Source organism: Carassius auratus, chromosome 8 (genome assembly GCF_003368295.1).
Source record: "Carassius auratus strain Wakin chromosome 8, ASM336829v1, whole genome shotgun sequence".
Taxonomy (NCBI): Eukaryota; Metazoa; Chordata; class Actinopteri; order Cypriniformes; family Cyprinidae; genus Carassius; species Carassius auratus.
The window spans coordinates 27,963,010-27,979,713 of record NC_039250.1 but is presented as its reverse complement, the minus strand read 5'-3'; the positions used below and the strand labels follow the sequence as shown (position 1 = coordinate 27,979,713).

At 37.8% G+C, this 16,704-nt stretch overlaps 1 protein-coding gene across 2 annotated transcripts in view; it reads right to left on the bottom strand.

The window, feature by feature from the left end:
• Positions 1 to 16,704, bottom strand: part of gpr153 (G protein-coupled receptor 153) — a 35,646-nt gene extending 18,942 nt beyond the window's left edge. For both annotated transcript variants that reach the window (XM_026270629.1, XM_026270628.1), the window contains exons 1-2: positions 16,402 to 16,704; positions 1,327 to 1,908 (exon numbers count right to left, since the gene is read on the bottom strand). In XM_026270629.1, the coding sequence (XP_026126414.1) occupies positions 1,327 to 1,679 (353 nt within the window). In that variant the 5' untranslated portion in view covers positions 1,680 to 1,908; positions 16,402 to 16,704. The remainder of the gene's footprint in view (positions 1 to 1,326; positions 1,909 to 16,401) is intronic.

Here is a 16,704-nt window from a genome sequence, read left to right as displayed (position 1 = left end):
AACCCAGCAGACTGCTGATTGGTCAGAGAGAATCATCATTTTTCATTGCATCATCATTGCATGCCCCAGACGGAGTATACTGAATAACCCTACCAGCAGTGTTTCGTTTTGCTGCCTTTTGATGTCTCTCCAAACAACAGAGAACTGAGATAAAGCAGCTATGATTAAAGGAGAGTTGTCCTCAAACTGAATTGCTGACCAGAGAGCTCCAAATGAACTGACTGCCTGTCTAGAAAATGAATCTAATAAGACTATATACGTATGTGACATTGTCAATGGCAGGCCTTTTTCCAGCCTCTTAAAACCATAATCCAGGATTACTGCATCAACAAGGTGTTGTTCTTTTATAACATATTTCACTAAAATGACAGAATGAGTAAAATTAATTTTCGTTCAATAAAATTGAAACTGAATCCCTCTGAAACCAATCCTAAACACAAATAAGATCTAAAACAAAGGAACTTTGTCCACAGTAGTGTTTGCATGTTTACAGGAAAGAAAAAACCTACTGTGTGATGTAACCAGAGCTATCGCTACCATAATGGCCAGTTTCTCAAACTTATCTAAATGGTTTATATACAGTCAAACCAATATTTATTCAGACACCTTCAACATTTCTCACATTATCAAAGTTGACGTGTACTGTGTATATTAATTATGTATATATAAATACACATTCATTTATTGTTAAAAAAAAAAAAAAAAAAACTTTTATTTTGGATGTGATTAATCATGATTAATCGTTGTCCAGCACTAATATAATAATTATTAGATGCACTATATTGTATTATTTATTTTTTCACCATTATATTATACATTGACTTCACCTCTCTAAACTGTTTCTCAGCTACTTGAATATGAAGTATTACAACACTATGAAAATAGGAGTCAGTTGTTAGGTGTTAGGAGTCAGAAGGCACTTAAATACATTTATGATTACCTGTCTGTCTGAACCAAAGAAATAACAGTGAATTATCTGCACCATAATGAACTGCATAACATCATATATATATATATATATATATATATATATATATATATATATATATATATATATATATATATATATATATATATATTTTTTTTTTTTTTTAGTTGTGTTTTGCATTGAATCGCATTGTGTTGAATCGGATCGAAATCAGATCGAACTGTGTCATAACGGGTGAATCGTATCGCATTGCATCAGTAGCTGCTTAATATCTTTAATGTAACGTACCGTTGGCTATGCATCGAGATGCGTATCTCATTGGCCTAAGTTGTGGAGATGCACATCCCTTCTGGTAGTATAATGTTTACTAGATATGCATATTAATGTCTTTGACTTACCTATAGTTGACAGGCCAGCGGACCATCCACATGCGGTGGTAGGACAGGGATGTGACAGAGAAGCAGGTGACCAGGGTAAGGGTGTAGAACGTAGAGACAAACACCTTGCAGAGTCCTTCGTTCCACTCATAGTTGGAGTGCTGTCGTCGCAGCTGAATGACACAATACATGGTGATAGGGATACCCATGTTGAGGATGTGCGTGCCAGCCAGGGTGCAGATAAGGAACTCCAGAGGTTTCCACTTCTTCTGCTTGGCGCTCACGCTCAGGATTCCCCAGGCGTTGGCCAGGATGGACACTCCCGAGCAGACCAGCCAGGCCAGTGCGTTGGTGCTGATGACCTCATCGTTCATGATGGAGCAGCCTGCGAGAGCTGGAGGGGAATGGAATGGCAAAAGGTGTGGGATTAGCCGCGGGCAAAGGCAGGTGCCAGGCCCGAACAGGCATTCCTACAGGAACAGACAGTCCTTCCTCTGGATGTGCTGAGAGGACAGGGTGAGGGGCACAGCAGTGTGAAGGGGCAGTGGACTCGGGCAGAAGAGGAGCACATGCGCTGAGAGCCAGTCCATTGCCAAAATAATCCTGAAATAGAAAGAAAATGACAGATCTTGAAAACACAGACATGACAAGAAGAGACATGGGAAGACATAGTTACTGTAGTTATTGTATTGTAGGAACTAGCAAGCAGGGTGGTTCCTAGAGAACCAATTTCACTCTTGGGCCATTTTCCTGGAATTCTGAAGCGTAAATGTCTTTATCGTGAGTCATGACTATTCAATATATTATTCTTTATTTACAAACATGGACTCCAAATATGGATTAATGAATGTTTTCTCTTTGGTTGGGCACTACAACGTCTTTTAATTTATTATAATTTTCTCTCTTTAAAGAACCAGTGCAGTATGAAATCAGAGTAATTTGGTTTAAAGGCAAGAAAAGTAATAAATAGGTTGCTTATAGAAGGTGATATATATTTTTCATACATATTTTGACAGGTTTATAATTGGGTTAATATAATCCTTAAATAATTTGTGGTAGTTAATATATTAATTAACATGAACAAATAATTAACAATACATTTATTACTATATTTATTAATCTTTGTTAATGTTAGTTAATGAAAATACATTTACTCATTGTTAGTTAATGCTAATTCACAGGGCATTAAATAATGTTAACAAGCACATTTGATTTGAATACTGCATTAGTAAATGTTGAAATTAACATTAACTAATTTTAACAAATGCTGTAGAAGGATTGTTCTTGCTTAGTTCATGTTAACTAAACTAGTTATGTTAGTCATGTTAACTAAAGTAGTTAACTAACATTAACTAATGGAAACTTATTCTAAAGTGTTACAGTTTTTACGCTGTACTTAGGTATTTGAATGAGGTCAGTTCAATGCTGAATGAGGTAGTGTGCAAACCAAAATATGGGATGGGGTTCAGAGTTAAGTAACTCACCCTTAAACTACCCATATAACTAAATCTGTTCGTAATTTTACCTGCATCCCACCTCAATAGCAGAAAAAGTGTTTTGAAAACCTATATGAAAACAATAAGTTCATTATTATTATTATTATTATTATTATTATTATTATTATTATTATTATTATTATTATTATTATTATTATTATTTTAGGTAAGTACATAGTAGTTAAGGCCCCCTAATTGAAAGTTGGACCAAGTTTTCAACTTTATGCACTTGGGGCAGTGACAATTTTATGAGCCGTGTTTTATACATAAAGTATTCACAGGTTCGTATAACCATAAAATCATAAAAGGTTAGTTTGGCATGCATTCCTCAATGGCTCATGTTGAGACACAACTCAAGCTCTAATAATCCCCCCTATACGTAGGTCTGCTACATGAGGATGAGGGATAATGGAGGGATACTATTCTTAAACACTTTTGTGTCTTATTGGTTTATTATAAAATTAGATGGGCTTAGTCCTGAAACTTCATTAAATAGTATTTCTGACAAATATATGTAAATGGTGTGCATCATTAAGCCAAAACCTGTTTCTGGAGATCTAGTATCCTGCAGTGCACTTCCAACCTTTGTTCTAACACACATCTTTGTAATGATCAGGAGTTCCTGAAAATCTTCATTAGACAGTACAGGTATAATTGATTAGCATTCGAGCTGGTGGAAGGTAGACCTCCTGCTCCATTGAAGCATGGCCACTATTTACCAACACTAATGCCACATTTGCAATTAAGGGTTTAAAATGATAGTTTTGATACTGTTCACAAAATTGCAAACTATTGCAAACATGAATTTATATTGAATATGTATCACCTAGCCTGATTACAGTTTTTTTTTTTTTTTATTGTAATCTTTTCTTGTCACAATTTCTGAAACCTGACACTCACAGCAGACCCACACACCAATTCTGCAAAACACAACATACAGTTCTCTATATAACACACAAATTTAACAGGAATTAATATCATGGCAAAGGTTTTTGCAAATGTTTGCTTTTGAGATGTGTTTGTAATCATTTGAATGCAGTGCTTCATTTTGCAAGATATGTGAAACATTTAGCATTTTATGCATGCAATTCTTGGATGAATGTGTAAAGTTTTGAAAAAAAGAGGTAACGTTCTGAAAATGTGTATGAAAAAAAAACCTGTAATAAGATACCCAGTTTCAGTATGTCTATATAAGATTGCTTTGTGCATAAAAATGAGAACTTTATTGCCATTTTTGTATTGCTTACACAACAATTAGGATAAGGTCTACCAAAATCAATCAATCAATCAAACAAACAAATAAATAAAACATATTAAGGGTGTGCTTCAATAGGTAATGTAAAAATACTTTTTGAATAAATGTTTCTGATGTCTAAGGGAGTGGGAACGGTTCAAAATAATTTCTAAGCAATTTGTATAGAATCACAGCACTGTTTGAGATCAGCAGCAAATGACGAACATTTCAAACCACTGACAATCTATCCAGGACCACTGAATTTTGCCAAAGAGCATAGACATGAAGATGTTGTAAGCCACTCTAAGAAGCCCACACTGTAAAATAACTGCCAGGAATTTACTGGGTTATTATACAATACATTACTATATTCAGAAATGCTGTATATTCATATTAAATTTCTGATCTAATCATGTCAGAAGTGTAACAAAAAAATGCTGGGTGCCTTCATAGTACAAATGCACTGTAAAAACACAGTATGATACTGTTTGTTTACAAGCAATTTTTGAGAGTACAGTTAGATACAAGAGGAGTCCCACCGAGAAATTACTGTGAAAGTAACCAGAAATATACAGTAATTCTGCACTGAACAGTGCAGGATAGCTAATTCTGGTGTATTCAATTAGGGTTTGAGCTTAATTTTGTTGAAAGGTGGATCTCCACAATGAAGATTCCAAACATATCAGTATAGTCTAATAAAAGCTATTTTCTACATGTGTTTAGTCATTTCATTACAGACTAAAACTGTTGTAATTTATAACAAAAGCATCACCTTAAATCACTTAAATTACACCAAGTTGGATGCAAACTTATTTACCCTGCTCCACTGAAGAATGGCCAATATTCACCTTATCACATCTCTGACATGTGCCAAATATTTATCATTGTTATGTGGTGGATGCCATTTCCAAATCTTCAAAAGAAAAACCTTGCTATAGATTGTGGTATACAAAAGAGCAATAATTATATAAAGAAACAACGACCACTCTTTTTATGTTTTAAGATAATCAAATTAACATATGCTCTGATTTATCCTGCAATCATCTGTTTCAAATTGCAAGACACCACAGGAATTAATATGTAAATTACAGAAAACCAAGCCATAATAATAGTCAATCACACTGTCAGATTATCATGGATAGACCCTTCATTTGAATAAGATAACAAAAAAGGATAATATTGTGCTTTTGTGTTATTCACAGATTTGTCCGTTCAAAAAAATCTGTTTAAGCACCAGTGATTTGAAGTTCCATTTAAATCTGACAACTGAACATGCTGGTTATTATTTATGGTGAAATCATTTTTTTTCTAGATTTTGTTCTTGAAGCCCTCCCAAACCACATGTGGTGATGTAGGTACTGTTTGATATTTTTTTTAAAGGTTATCTGACCCTGAAACTCAACCTTTTTCTGCAATTCCCCAGCTGTAATCCTTGGAGAGTCTTTGGCCACTCAAACTCTCCTTCTCACCATGCATTAGGAAAATATAGACACATGTCCTCTTCCAGACAGATTCATAACATTGTCTGTTGACTGGAACTTCTTAATTATTGTCCTGATAGTGGAAATGGGAATTTTCACTGCTATGGCTCTTTAAAGTCACTTTCTAATTTGTGATGCTCAATTATCTTTTCCTGCACATCAGAAATATATTTTTGTGTGTGTGTGATGGGTGATGAATTTGGAATTTGGCACCCCCCCCCCCACCCCCCCTCTTATTTATATTTCTGTAAAATAGAAAAAAAAATGGCTGGATAATTTCATGTTCATAATCACACTGGTGTGTTAAAAATTGTGAATATGAATGGAAATATATTTCAGATATATTTTACTCATAAGAATTTCAAGGGTTACGAGAAATTGTGTCCAACGGTGTATTTGAGAAAAAAAAACATTTGATAATGATATTTCCCCCCATTTTAGGTTAGAACTTTGTGGAAAAAAAAATAACAATGCAGATTTATCTTCACAGCCTTCTTTGATCATATTTACCAATGTTACAAACAATTCTGATCACACGTGTAGCAGAACACTGGGCATCTGTGGACTCAGATTTGAATAAAAAAATAACAGGTTATATGTAATGCTTTACACATATCCTGCATAGCCATACCTGACAGGAAGGCCTTGGAGGCCACCACACTTCGGGTGGAGTGAGCCCTGACCCCCAAGGGTGAGGGAAGACCAGAGGACTCGTAAGACATAGCAATGGCATCAACGATCCACCGACTGAGGCTCTGCTTAATGGTAGGCAGAACCCTCTTGGAAGGACCATAATATTATATTCATACTGATTATAATAGGACAAATAACTGGTCAGACTTCCAACACATGGCAGCTCTTTGGACATATGTGTCCAGTGCAATTTAGCTTCTGCTGGTCAGACTCCCGAAAGGGTCGATGGGCCATGGTACTGAGGAGGGCACTTTAGGGATGTAAAGAAAAGAAAAAGCTTTGGCCAAGCCGGGCACAAAGTCTTGGAAGGAGTGGGCCACTGACAAGGCCTGCAAATCTCAGACACTTTTTAGAGAAATTATGGCTAATAAGCTTGCTTAAGTGTCAGAACTTGATCCCCATGGTGGAACACAAGGTCATACAGGAGGCCTTAGCCTCAGTGCACTGCAGAGATAGCATGTAACCAGGGGGTATCTTCCCACAGAATGACCACAGAGAGGGGTGTAGTAAGCAGTTATAGCTGCCACGTACACCTTCAGGGTGGAGTGGGTCAACCATTCAGAGCATCAAGCCTGCAAGAACTCCAGCACTGAACTGACCACTAGTAAAATGAGTTTCTCCTGAGCCCACATGCACAAGGATCTGGTGTGCCAGCTTGTACAAGGGGCGAGATGCAGACCTTCCTGGGGGTTGATGTACTATGAGACCACCGATGAGTTGAAAATATGCAGATGTCTTAGGTCTAGGAGAAAAAGCTTCAATGCTTGAAATATGGCCAGCATCTCCAAGCAGTTTATGTGCCACTCCAAAGACCGCAGGAAGGGTGGCCACCCATGACCGCACCCCAACCAGTGAGAGACATATTTGTCGTTAACGATACGCGACAACAAGGAACTCACAGCACTGGTCCCTGTGACAATAGCCAAGATTCCTCCACAAGTCTAAGGCACAAAAGCATCGCTGCATGACCTTGATCATGCAAAGTGGATTTCCTGTCAAGGAAAACCCCTTGCTCTTGAGCCAACACTGTAGGGGTCTCATGTACAGCAGGCCAAAAGGTATCACATTGGACACAGCTGCCATCAGACGCAGCAATTCTTAAACTGCTTTACAATGAGTGACCAGCCCTTTTTGATTGCAGTGAGAATAGACACTATCCAAGCAGGAGACAGCTGTGCCTGCATCATGGTTAAATTCCACACCGCGTCCAAGTGATCCTCTGTGATGGTGAAAGCACACTTTCTTTGCATTTAGTCTTAACCCAAACTCTTTCATATGGGCGAGAATGACATCTCGACAACCGTCTGCCCCAATTGAGCTAGAATCAACCAATCATTGATATAATTTAGTATGCAAATGCAGTGGAGCCAGATCCACATTCTAACACTGTGAAAGTTCAGGGTGAGAGTGAAAGGCTAAACGGAAGAACCTGATATTGGTAAGCTTTGCCCCCAAAAACAAACCTCAGAAACTTCCTGTGTTGTGGAAGGATGGAGACATGGAAGTACTATGTTAGTATATTTTAGATCTATCATGGCAAACTAGTCCTCGGACCTGACTGAGGGGTTCAACTGACGCAGACCTAAACTTGGGTACAATCCCCCATACTTCTTTGGAGCAATGAAGTACCGGCTGTAGAGAGGAGGGACCACCTTGATGGCATGGAGGTGAATTCTGTAACTTCTTACTACAGTCTACAGGACCCATCTTGAAATAATCAGCAGAAGCTTCCACGCTGCCAGAAAAGGGAATTAAGTCTCTCAAAACTGACCTAAGGTGTAATAGGAGACCTCCTCAAATGCAGTGAGCTTCCAAGATCAACTATGATTTCTGGCGGATACTGAGACATGTTCTCGCTGAAGGCTGCTGTGCCCTGAAGCACTAGCTGTAGCAGGGTTAACCGCTCGGCCACCTGATGGCACTGAGGAGAGTAGGGGCACTGTATAATGAAGTGTACACTGTTCTTTCCCTGTGGAGGCTGCCCTCCGAAGCCCTGGGACACAAACAAAGGGCTTATTGGCTGAAGATTTCTTAGCCAGGACGGTCCTCAGATCAGCCTGAGTGTTGAAGTGGGGTGTATGAGTCACAACACTCACTTTCTGCGCCTCTTTGCATGAGAATTGGGCACATGGCTGTCCAGCAGCCTCATGAGCCATATAGCAGTGAGGCAAGAACTGCCAGCGCTTGTTTACGAGCCTCTTTAAACTTGCATCGCTGTACAGGCCAGATGGTGCAGGCGGGGTTTCGAAGAGGAAGACCCTGCCTTTCTCTTTAATTTCAGACAGGGTCAACCATAGATGCCTCTCTGTGGCCACTTGGGCTCCTCATACTGTGCAGACTGAAGTGGTTCGTCAGCGCTCTCGCCATCACCCTCTCCCCTGGGGCACGAAACCACTCCCTCAGAGAAAGCTTCCGAACTCTGGGAGGTGTCGCTGGATCTGGTGGCCAAGGGAGAAGGGACTCCATTCCCTCCACCAAATTCATTTGCGAACCCCACGACAGCAATCGCCATGCTATCTTGGCACATGTGGGACTAGAGCAGTGGGGAGTGTTAGCAAGGCCTCCCTCCTCGAAGAAAGCCCCCCGGGAGTGAAGCATGCACAGTGAGGCACTCACAGTGTGGACAGTAAGCCCCCTTCAGAGCTGACTCGGCGTGCTTCACTCCCAGACAAACAACACAAAGGCTGTGTGTATCATCGCCCATTATGTAGCATGAGCAAGGAGGAACCCACAGCCTTAACCCTCTTGGCGCCACGGTCGAGTTTACTCGACAAGATGCGGCACTGAATAAAACGGCCGATTTTGTCAAATAGGGTGTCAAATTTCATGCAACCTCCCCTGCACTAGATAGCAGACATGTAATACTTCATCTCTGACTGTAAAAAACGTCATGCTCCTATACAAAATCTTCGAGCTAGAGCGCATTGAATCAGTGCAAAAAAAAGCGGAGCTTGTGTGAGAGTGAGCCATTTTAACTGACCAATATTGTCACGTCAGCGAGTACTGGCATTAGATTATTATTATTTTCATTATTATTATTATCTAGTGGCATCAATAAAGCTTCAATAAAGCCGCAATGAGGTGTTGGAACTTTTATTCGCGGACACTGATTCTGAAAGGGAATATCTGCCTTCAGAAGATGACGGTGATACTGAAAGTGAAAGTATAGCCCTACACCAAGCACAGACGGTGAATCCTTTGCCCAATGTAAATAAATGGTCCTTTGCCAAATGTCAGAGGTGTGAACAATGTTTGCCAGGGTCGGAGTGTTCATTGCGAAATTAGCAGGTGTGTTTTTGTTGCGGGGACGAGGGGAGAGATTTTTTACCGCGCTAGACATGTATACTATTTGTCTTTTGACCGCACCTCTCCGCAATCGCGGCGACAGTATTTTAGTGGAGACTTTGTCTAATGCCTCTGGGTATGTTAGACGAGGTCCAAGTATTCATAGGACAGTTAGGAGGCAAGGTGGAGAGTAGCAATGACACTGACAGTAGTCCGAGCTGTACACACTCGGCGCGTGCGCGAGGCAGATCTGGCCGCGCTGCTCATAGCAGAAGCAGAGGCGATGTGACACGGGGCATAGCTTTTGAACTAATCAGGTCTTGTCTACTTGTGTTTGTGTGTCATATGAATAATATATATCTGCCCCATACATGGAATCAGAGTGCCTGCTGCATGTAGTAAATTGAAAATCCCAAACGCTACATGCATTCGGTTTGTTTCTACCATTTATTAGTAATGATTTACACAGTTTGTTTACTGATTACTATTTACCTGAGCATTCAGTATTGTGCAATATAGCACACGGAAGGTGAGGGACATTTTTTTGGGGAAAGAAGTGCTCCATTTTATCATTTAAACATGTGACTTTTCATGAAAATTCTATAATTCAAGAGGACCACCCCATATGACGTCATAATATGCAAATTAGATGGGAAAATAAAATCCCTACATAAACATTGGGTCATCCTTAATATTTTTATAATTGACAGAAAGTCTCTATCTTTTATAAATTTTAAGATATAGCCTTTTGAAATTGAGATGTCAAAATCGAACGTTTTAGGAAAAAACCTCTGGCGCCTAAAGGGTTAAATGTTGCTTGCCTTTATCAACCCGTATCATTCTTGTGCTTTGACTTTAGCATATTAACTTTTCTGGTTTGAGACAGTGACAGACAACAATAAATAAGACATATACACACAGAGCACTTCACTTAATGACAGGAGCTGCCACTGTCTCCACCGCACGTGCTTTTATGGCTTCCTGGTCACACGTCACCCTGTCCGTGAAATGCCATCCATTAATGGGTCTGATTACACACACGATTCAGAACATGGTCATGCTGAAGTGTGCTCAAAAAGGAGACCCTTATTATTACTTAAAACGCCTTAAATTTTGATCAGGTATAACAAATACCATTCAAATACCAGCAAAACATAAAAAAAGAAAAAGAAAAAGTCTCTCAGACGAAAGTCTTCTTATGGCCATCATTGTGCATTTTAAAACCATTTCCATGAATCACACCATTGTTTGAAAGCATCAAAAATTAAGAATATTTTAAACCACTGGCAATCTATTCAGGACCACAAAATGTTGCCCATGAGCATAGAAATAAAGATGTTGTAACACTAAGAACCCCAGGATAACAACAAGACTTAGATGTACATCTTGCCTCAGTCAATGTCAAAGTGCATGAGTCAACCCAGAGACAATTTATAAGAGACATGCCACTTCCTCAGTCCTCAATAGAACTATATAAGGAAAACCCTTAACGGCAAAGATGGCGGTTGTATGCACATGTCCCGCCCCTCCCGCTGGAAAGCCAATCATCTGCTTTTAACAGTCAAGCTGGGAAACATTTAAGCCTATCGTCTGGTTCCACTGATGCATGCATACAGGTGAGGAACCCTTGTGCATGCGTATTAAAAGTATAACCTGTGGGCAAAAAGGCGTTTTAAACCTTATTTTGGGGCGAAGTCATCACCATATTTTTCAGCAATTTTTAACATTTTTTACTGCTGTTTCTGTACATGCAGTTTTTATGTCCCGGTGATCAGTGAAAGTGCAGTTCTGATTCTATGCCCATTCATTTAGATAGGAGCTTGGTCTTGTTAGTCTGAAATAGCTGCCCATAGGCGTTGCCAAGATGGCGGCCGAGTGGCCAACTTGCCTAAAAGGACTTTGGTCAACCCTACATGTGTGGTTATGATAGAAGAATTCACCACTGTCAAAGGGGAATTCAAGATGAGATTTATCAACAGTACAGATGCTAAGGTGCAGTCTGTATATAGTTTCTCCTAGACAGCCATAACACTGTGTCTACACCAAACACGAGCACTAAACACTATAGATCTCATTATAATCAGTGATGCTGTTTACACTGGATGTGGCATGGCACGACACAAAAATAATTCCCAACAGAAAACTACTGCTGCGTTCTATTTATGACGTATTGACACAAATTTCAAATTATTTTCAATGGTTGCTTTGGCATTGACCAGAATAGACAGACTTTAACTGTTGGAGGCACGGTGCGACAACTGTCTCTTCCAGTGTAGACACTTGTGTTGTCAAAAGTACCAACCGCGATACCATTCGGTACTGAAATTTAAATAACCATCCATTTCCCATTAAGATTTGAGCACTGTTGATTCTTAAACAGAGCTGAATGGTCATTGTTTTCACATGCTCAACAGATATGTCTGTGATTGGCTTCAATGCTCATCGATTCATGCTCTTCACAGAGTGCTCACACGGCCGTGATACCATATGAAAATGGATCCGTCACTGTCAGAGGATCCCTAATATCTGCACATAGATGGATCCGCTGATGGATGCGACTTTCAAACACTCGCGTGTGTTTCTGTGTGAGCACTCAGTGAAGATCATAAAGCGATTAGCACTGAAGCCAATCACAGACGTATCTGTTGAGCACGTGAAAACAATGACCAATCAGCACTGCTCAACAGGGCTCAAATCTTGGTGGGGAATCGATGTTTTTAAAATTTCAGTACTGAATGGTATCACGATTGGTACTTTTGATGACACTAGTAGACACAGTGTAAGACTGAATGGACAGCAAAGGAGACTACTGTCTCATTTTCAGTACTACTGTTCAGTACTACTGACTACTGTTCAGACATTTCCTCTGAAAAAAAAATGAGAAAATTACTTTCTTCAGTTTTAGAAAAAAGACCGTAGCTCATTGAGCTCAGATTTAACAAGATACTAATACATGCAATCTACAGTTTCAATAAGATCTCTGTACGAACGCAAATGTTTTTCATCAAAGAAAGAAACCTTCCAGAATTACTTGGCCAAAAAAATAAAATAATAATCTTAATCAAAATTCAAAGCACTTAGAAATGAATAGCAGCTGTAGTTTTTGTTAATAATTCATGCTAGCTTTTGACAGTGTTTTTAGGAAAAAGACAATCCAGCTGTTTGCTGAATAAGACATTAAAGTGACTGAGGACTGTGCTGCATGTCCTTCATTCAAAATGTATCTGATGTTTAATAATTGATCGCTATAACCAGAAGGAATGACCGCGAGTGGGTAACTTCAGTACGTCCTGACATACACTTGCACCTTATATTTAAAAAAAAACTATCCAACCAAACACACAACATTATTGCTGCTCTTTCAGAATTCAAAGTATTTTATTCATATTATGCTGAATTTTTGTGAAACACAAATACCAGAAATCATTGTTGAATGCTCAGTTGAAGTAAATTCATGAAACTTCTGTCATCATTTACTAAATGTTTACATCAAGTTGTTCCAAATATGTACAGTATAAATTTAATTCTTAAAGTTCAAACAATATTCAAACTGCCAAGCTCCAAAATCGACTAAAATGCATCAGAGCATTATAATGACTTATCTCCTGGAATGTTGGCTCATTTTGCAGATGCATATATTAAATTAGGTGGGTCATGTCACACAAGAATGCTGTTTGCTGTTAAACTACAGGCACAATGCATTTGAATTCAGTATTGTAGCATTATTTTTAATATTGTTTCCATTATTATATGCTCATTACATAGGAGACTTTATGCTGACAATGGCATGTCATACTGATCTTGTTTGTAAAGGAGCAACAGAACAATTCTGCTGCAGTATAAATGGTCTGCAGTGGAAACACTTCACACATAATTACTGTGTTGAACAAGTTTCCAAAACATAATTAAAGAGAGAATGTCTGACAATGAGCAGGCCTGTGAGCGGAGCCAAGTTTACACCAGGCATCACTTACTCATACATGTGCTTTGCTCTATAACAGATATTGTTGGAGAGTTTTGTACATTAATTCATAAAAAAACTATTCTGCACAGCCTAAAGTTATATTTTATATTTCCTTTAGGCATTATTTTAAAGGGACAGGAAAGCACTTCTTATAATGTTAAAAGGCAGTTGAAAGTAGAATTGCTGGTGAGTCATTGAGTTTAGTGTTATGCTGCTTGCTAAATTCCAGACTGCAAGCCACATAAAGACCATCACTCCCCACAGTCACTGTGTGAACAATTTAGTTTATCAGCATTCCTTGGTTGGCTTGATAGCAGTCTTGGGGTTATGCCACAGTTTAAGCCTCAACTGGATTAAAGTCAAGACTCAGAAAAGAAGAAGAAGAAAAAAAAATATTTTTTTTTTTTTTTTTTTTTTTGCCTCTATTTAAAGCCCAGGGCATTTGTGCAACCTACAAATCCAGTATCATCTCCTGATTGAATCCAATAAGCTTTAGGAGAAGTCTGAGGTTGACTTATTTTGTCCACCCTTCACTGTGAATTATTCTTCAGTATCTTCAATAAAATGTAAAAAGTACAACAGTTTGTATGTTATTAGTTTAGGCACAATGTATTTGTCTGTAAATGTCATCAACATCAACAGCATCACAAAAATACTGACTGTTTCATACTGCTTATGTCAACTGCATTAAACTACATTTTATAAAGGCTGCACCAACAGTAGTCTGAAACAATGACTGAGTATCCAATTGCTTATTCATATTATGGAAATATTATTATTTGTAAAAAATCCTTTTGAATATACAAACATAATAAATACAAAATAAGCAGTAACGAAAGTAAATATTCCCAGTTCTGATTTCATCTCGACTTGAGCTATCTTCTACGTACAGAACATCATTAAAAATAGCAATATTCCATCAGAAACAGAATTCCTTTAGTTTTTCCCTACTTAATAAAGTATTTTATGGGAACCGCAAATAATAATAAATTTTCAACATTCATTTGCCAGCAATACTTCCTTCGTTCAGCTGAGTATATCCTCATGATATTGGCATCACATGACAGTGTGCTTTTTGGACTAGTTTGTTTTATTGTCAGTATTCATGTATCTTAAATTTAGCGTCGTTGTGAAAAAGAAGTACACTTTAGCATAAAATAATATTTATTGCAGAAACAATATACTTATTGCAAACTGCGCAAATATACTTAGGTGCAAACTAGATGTGTTTTTGTACACTTAATTGCATGTTTACTGCAATTAAATTAATATGTATTACTGTTTAAATGTACTTTATATTAAATGCAATTTGCTGAATTTTAGAGTTTTTTTTTTTACCCACTTAAGTAGAGCATCAGTATATCTTCTGTAATTACTTGTCTTTGAAATAGGCTTAAAATGTACTTCTCAATGTATTGACAAACATCTATGGTAAACTAAAATACACATTGTTATCACGTCTATTGAAATTTCATATTTTTAAAAACATTAGTAATGACAAATTTGATAACATGCTGAAGTTGCAGTTTCAAATATATCTTTAAATTTAATACTGAATAACACACTACAGCTGAAATTATAATCAAGTAAGCTATTTCAAGTACATGTTTGATTATGTTAGTCAAAGCATAAAAATAAGTGTACTTCTTTAAAGCATGGAAAATATATGAAAACATACTGATTTAAAGTGTACTTTAAAGTAATAACTTTAATCTTTAATATAAAGTGCACTTTTAAAAATGAAAATTCAAGAAACAGTCATGAAAGGTCACTATCTTACACTTAAGTTTTCTTTCATTTTAATATCAAAATTAAATTATCTGCAAATACAGATTAAGATCTGAAGTACTCCACAAATTCAAATCAATACAATTGAGCAAGCTTCGTTTTCACAGCTGCGTGTAACACTTTATTTTAATGGTCACGTAGGCATGTTCTTGCTTATAAAGAAGAACCATTACATAAATGCAGTATATTGTTAATTGTTAGTGCATGGCAATGCATTAACTAGTTTTAACACATGAGACCTGATTGTTAAGTGCTTTCATTAATGTTTACATTGTTATATTGCAAGCATGCTTTGTTTTACGATTAAATTCACAATGTTATTCAACACCAAGCAAATTTTGTCCAGAAGAAGAAACATGTTTGGTTACATTTTGGTTAGTTCCTAAGTGGCAAACAAGTAAAAAAAAAAAAAAAAAAATGTTATCTTAGATTGTCATCTGATCTTATCATTATGGATGGATAAATACAAAAGCTATCCACAAATATAATTCACGACAGAACAAAATGCTAACATAAATTAAATTACTGGACTGTGTAGGAATATGTCATACTACCTGTAATATATTATGTCATACGGATGATGGATGGCTAAATGCATCCATTTACAGTCAGCTGAAGGAGGGAGCTAATGTCAATATGCTTACACTAGACGTTTATAATCCCAATGGCATTTGTTTTAAATGCAAACTGTTAATTGTTTGAGTGACACATAGCGTGTTTGTGTTTTTGTAGCCTGTAGTACAAAGGAGAGTTCGTCACCGATCGTTAAAATGCAAATAAAGCAGTTTAATGAACGACATTTGCAGTAATGTTGACAGTTGACTGCAGTCGTAGGTGTTCAGTATAGACTCTATGATGTTGTTCGTAATGTGAGCTCTGTGGGCGATTTGTCACATGTGATAACGTTGAACTGTATTAAATGAAGCCTCAGTTATATCATCTCTCTTCAACTCACATTAGATCCTATTAGCTTCTCATATGCGATCAAAACAACGAAATCGCGTTAAATGTTTTAAAGACCTTTAAACCTTGTGCATTAAATCAAAATGTACGAACGTGTTACGATCAAAATGCATCATAAAAATCACATACAGTACACACATTTCCACACAGATTATATTGACTGCGAAAGGAAATGTTATCATGCTAACCCACCTATTTGTAGTTATCCGTCGATATCTCCAGATTCAAATGTATTGCTGCTTCATTATCAACCTTCAGTTCCTTCCGCTATTTTATTCCAAACACGAGAACAGCGCTTCAGAAACGGAAACAATATGGCTAAATGTGGCAGTAACCATTGAAGAAAGACCACCATTTACGCATCCAGAGGTGAACAGAAGATGACTTCACGGAGGAGAGCGATGAAACAACAATGGTTGACCGTTATCGCATCGTCTCATTGAGGTCTTGCTGGAGGAGGAGGATGAATGAGCATCAGATGATGGGAGGCTGGGA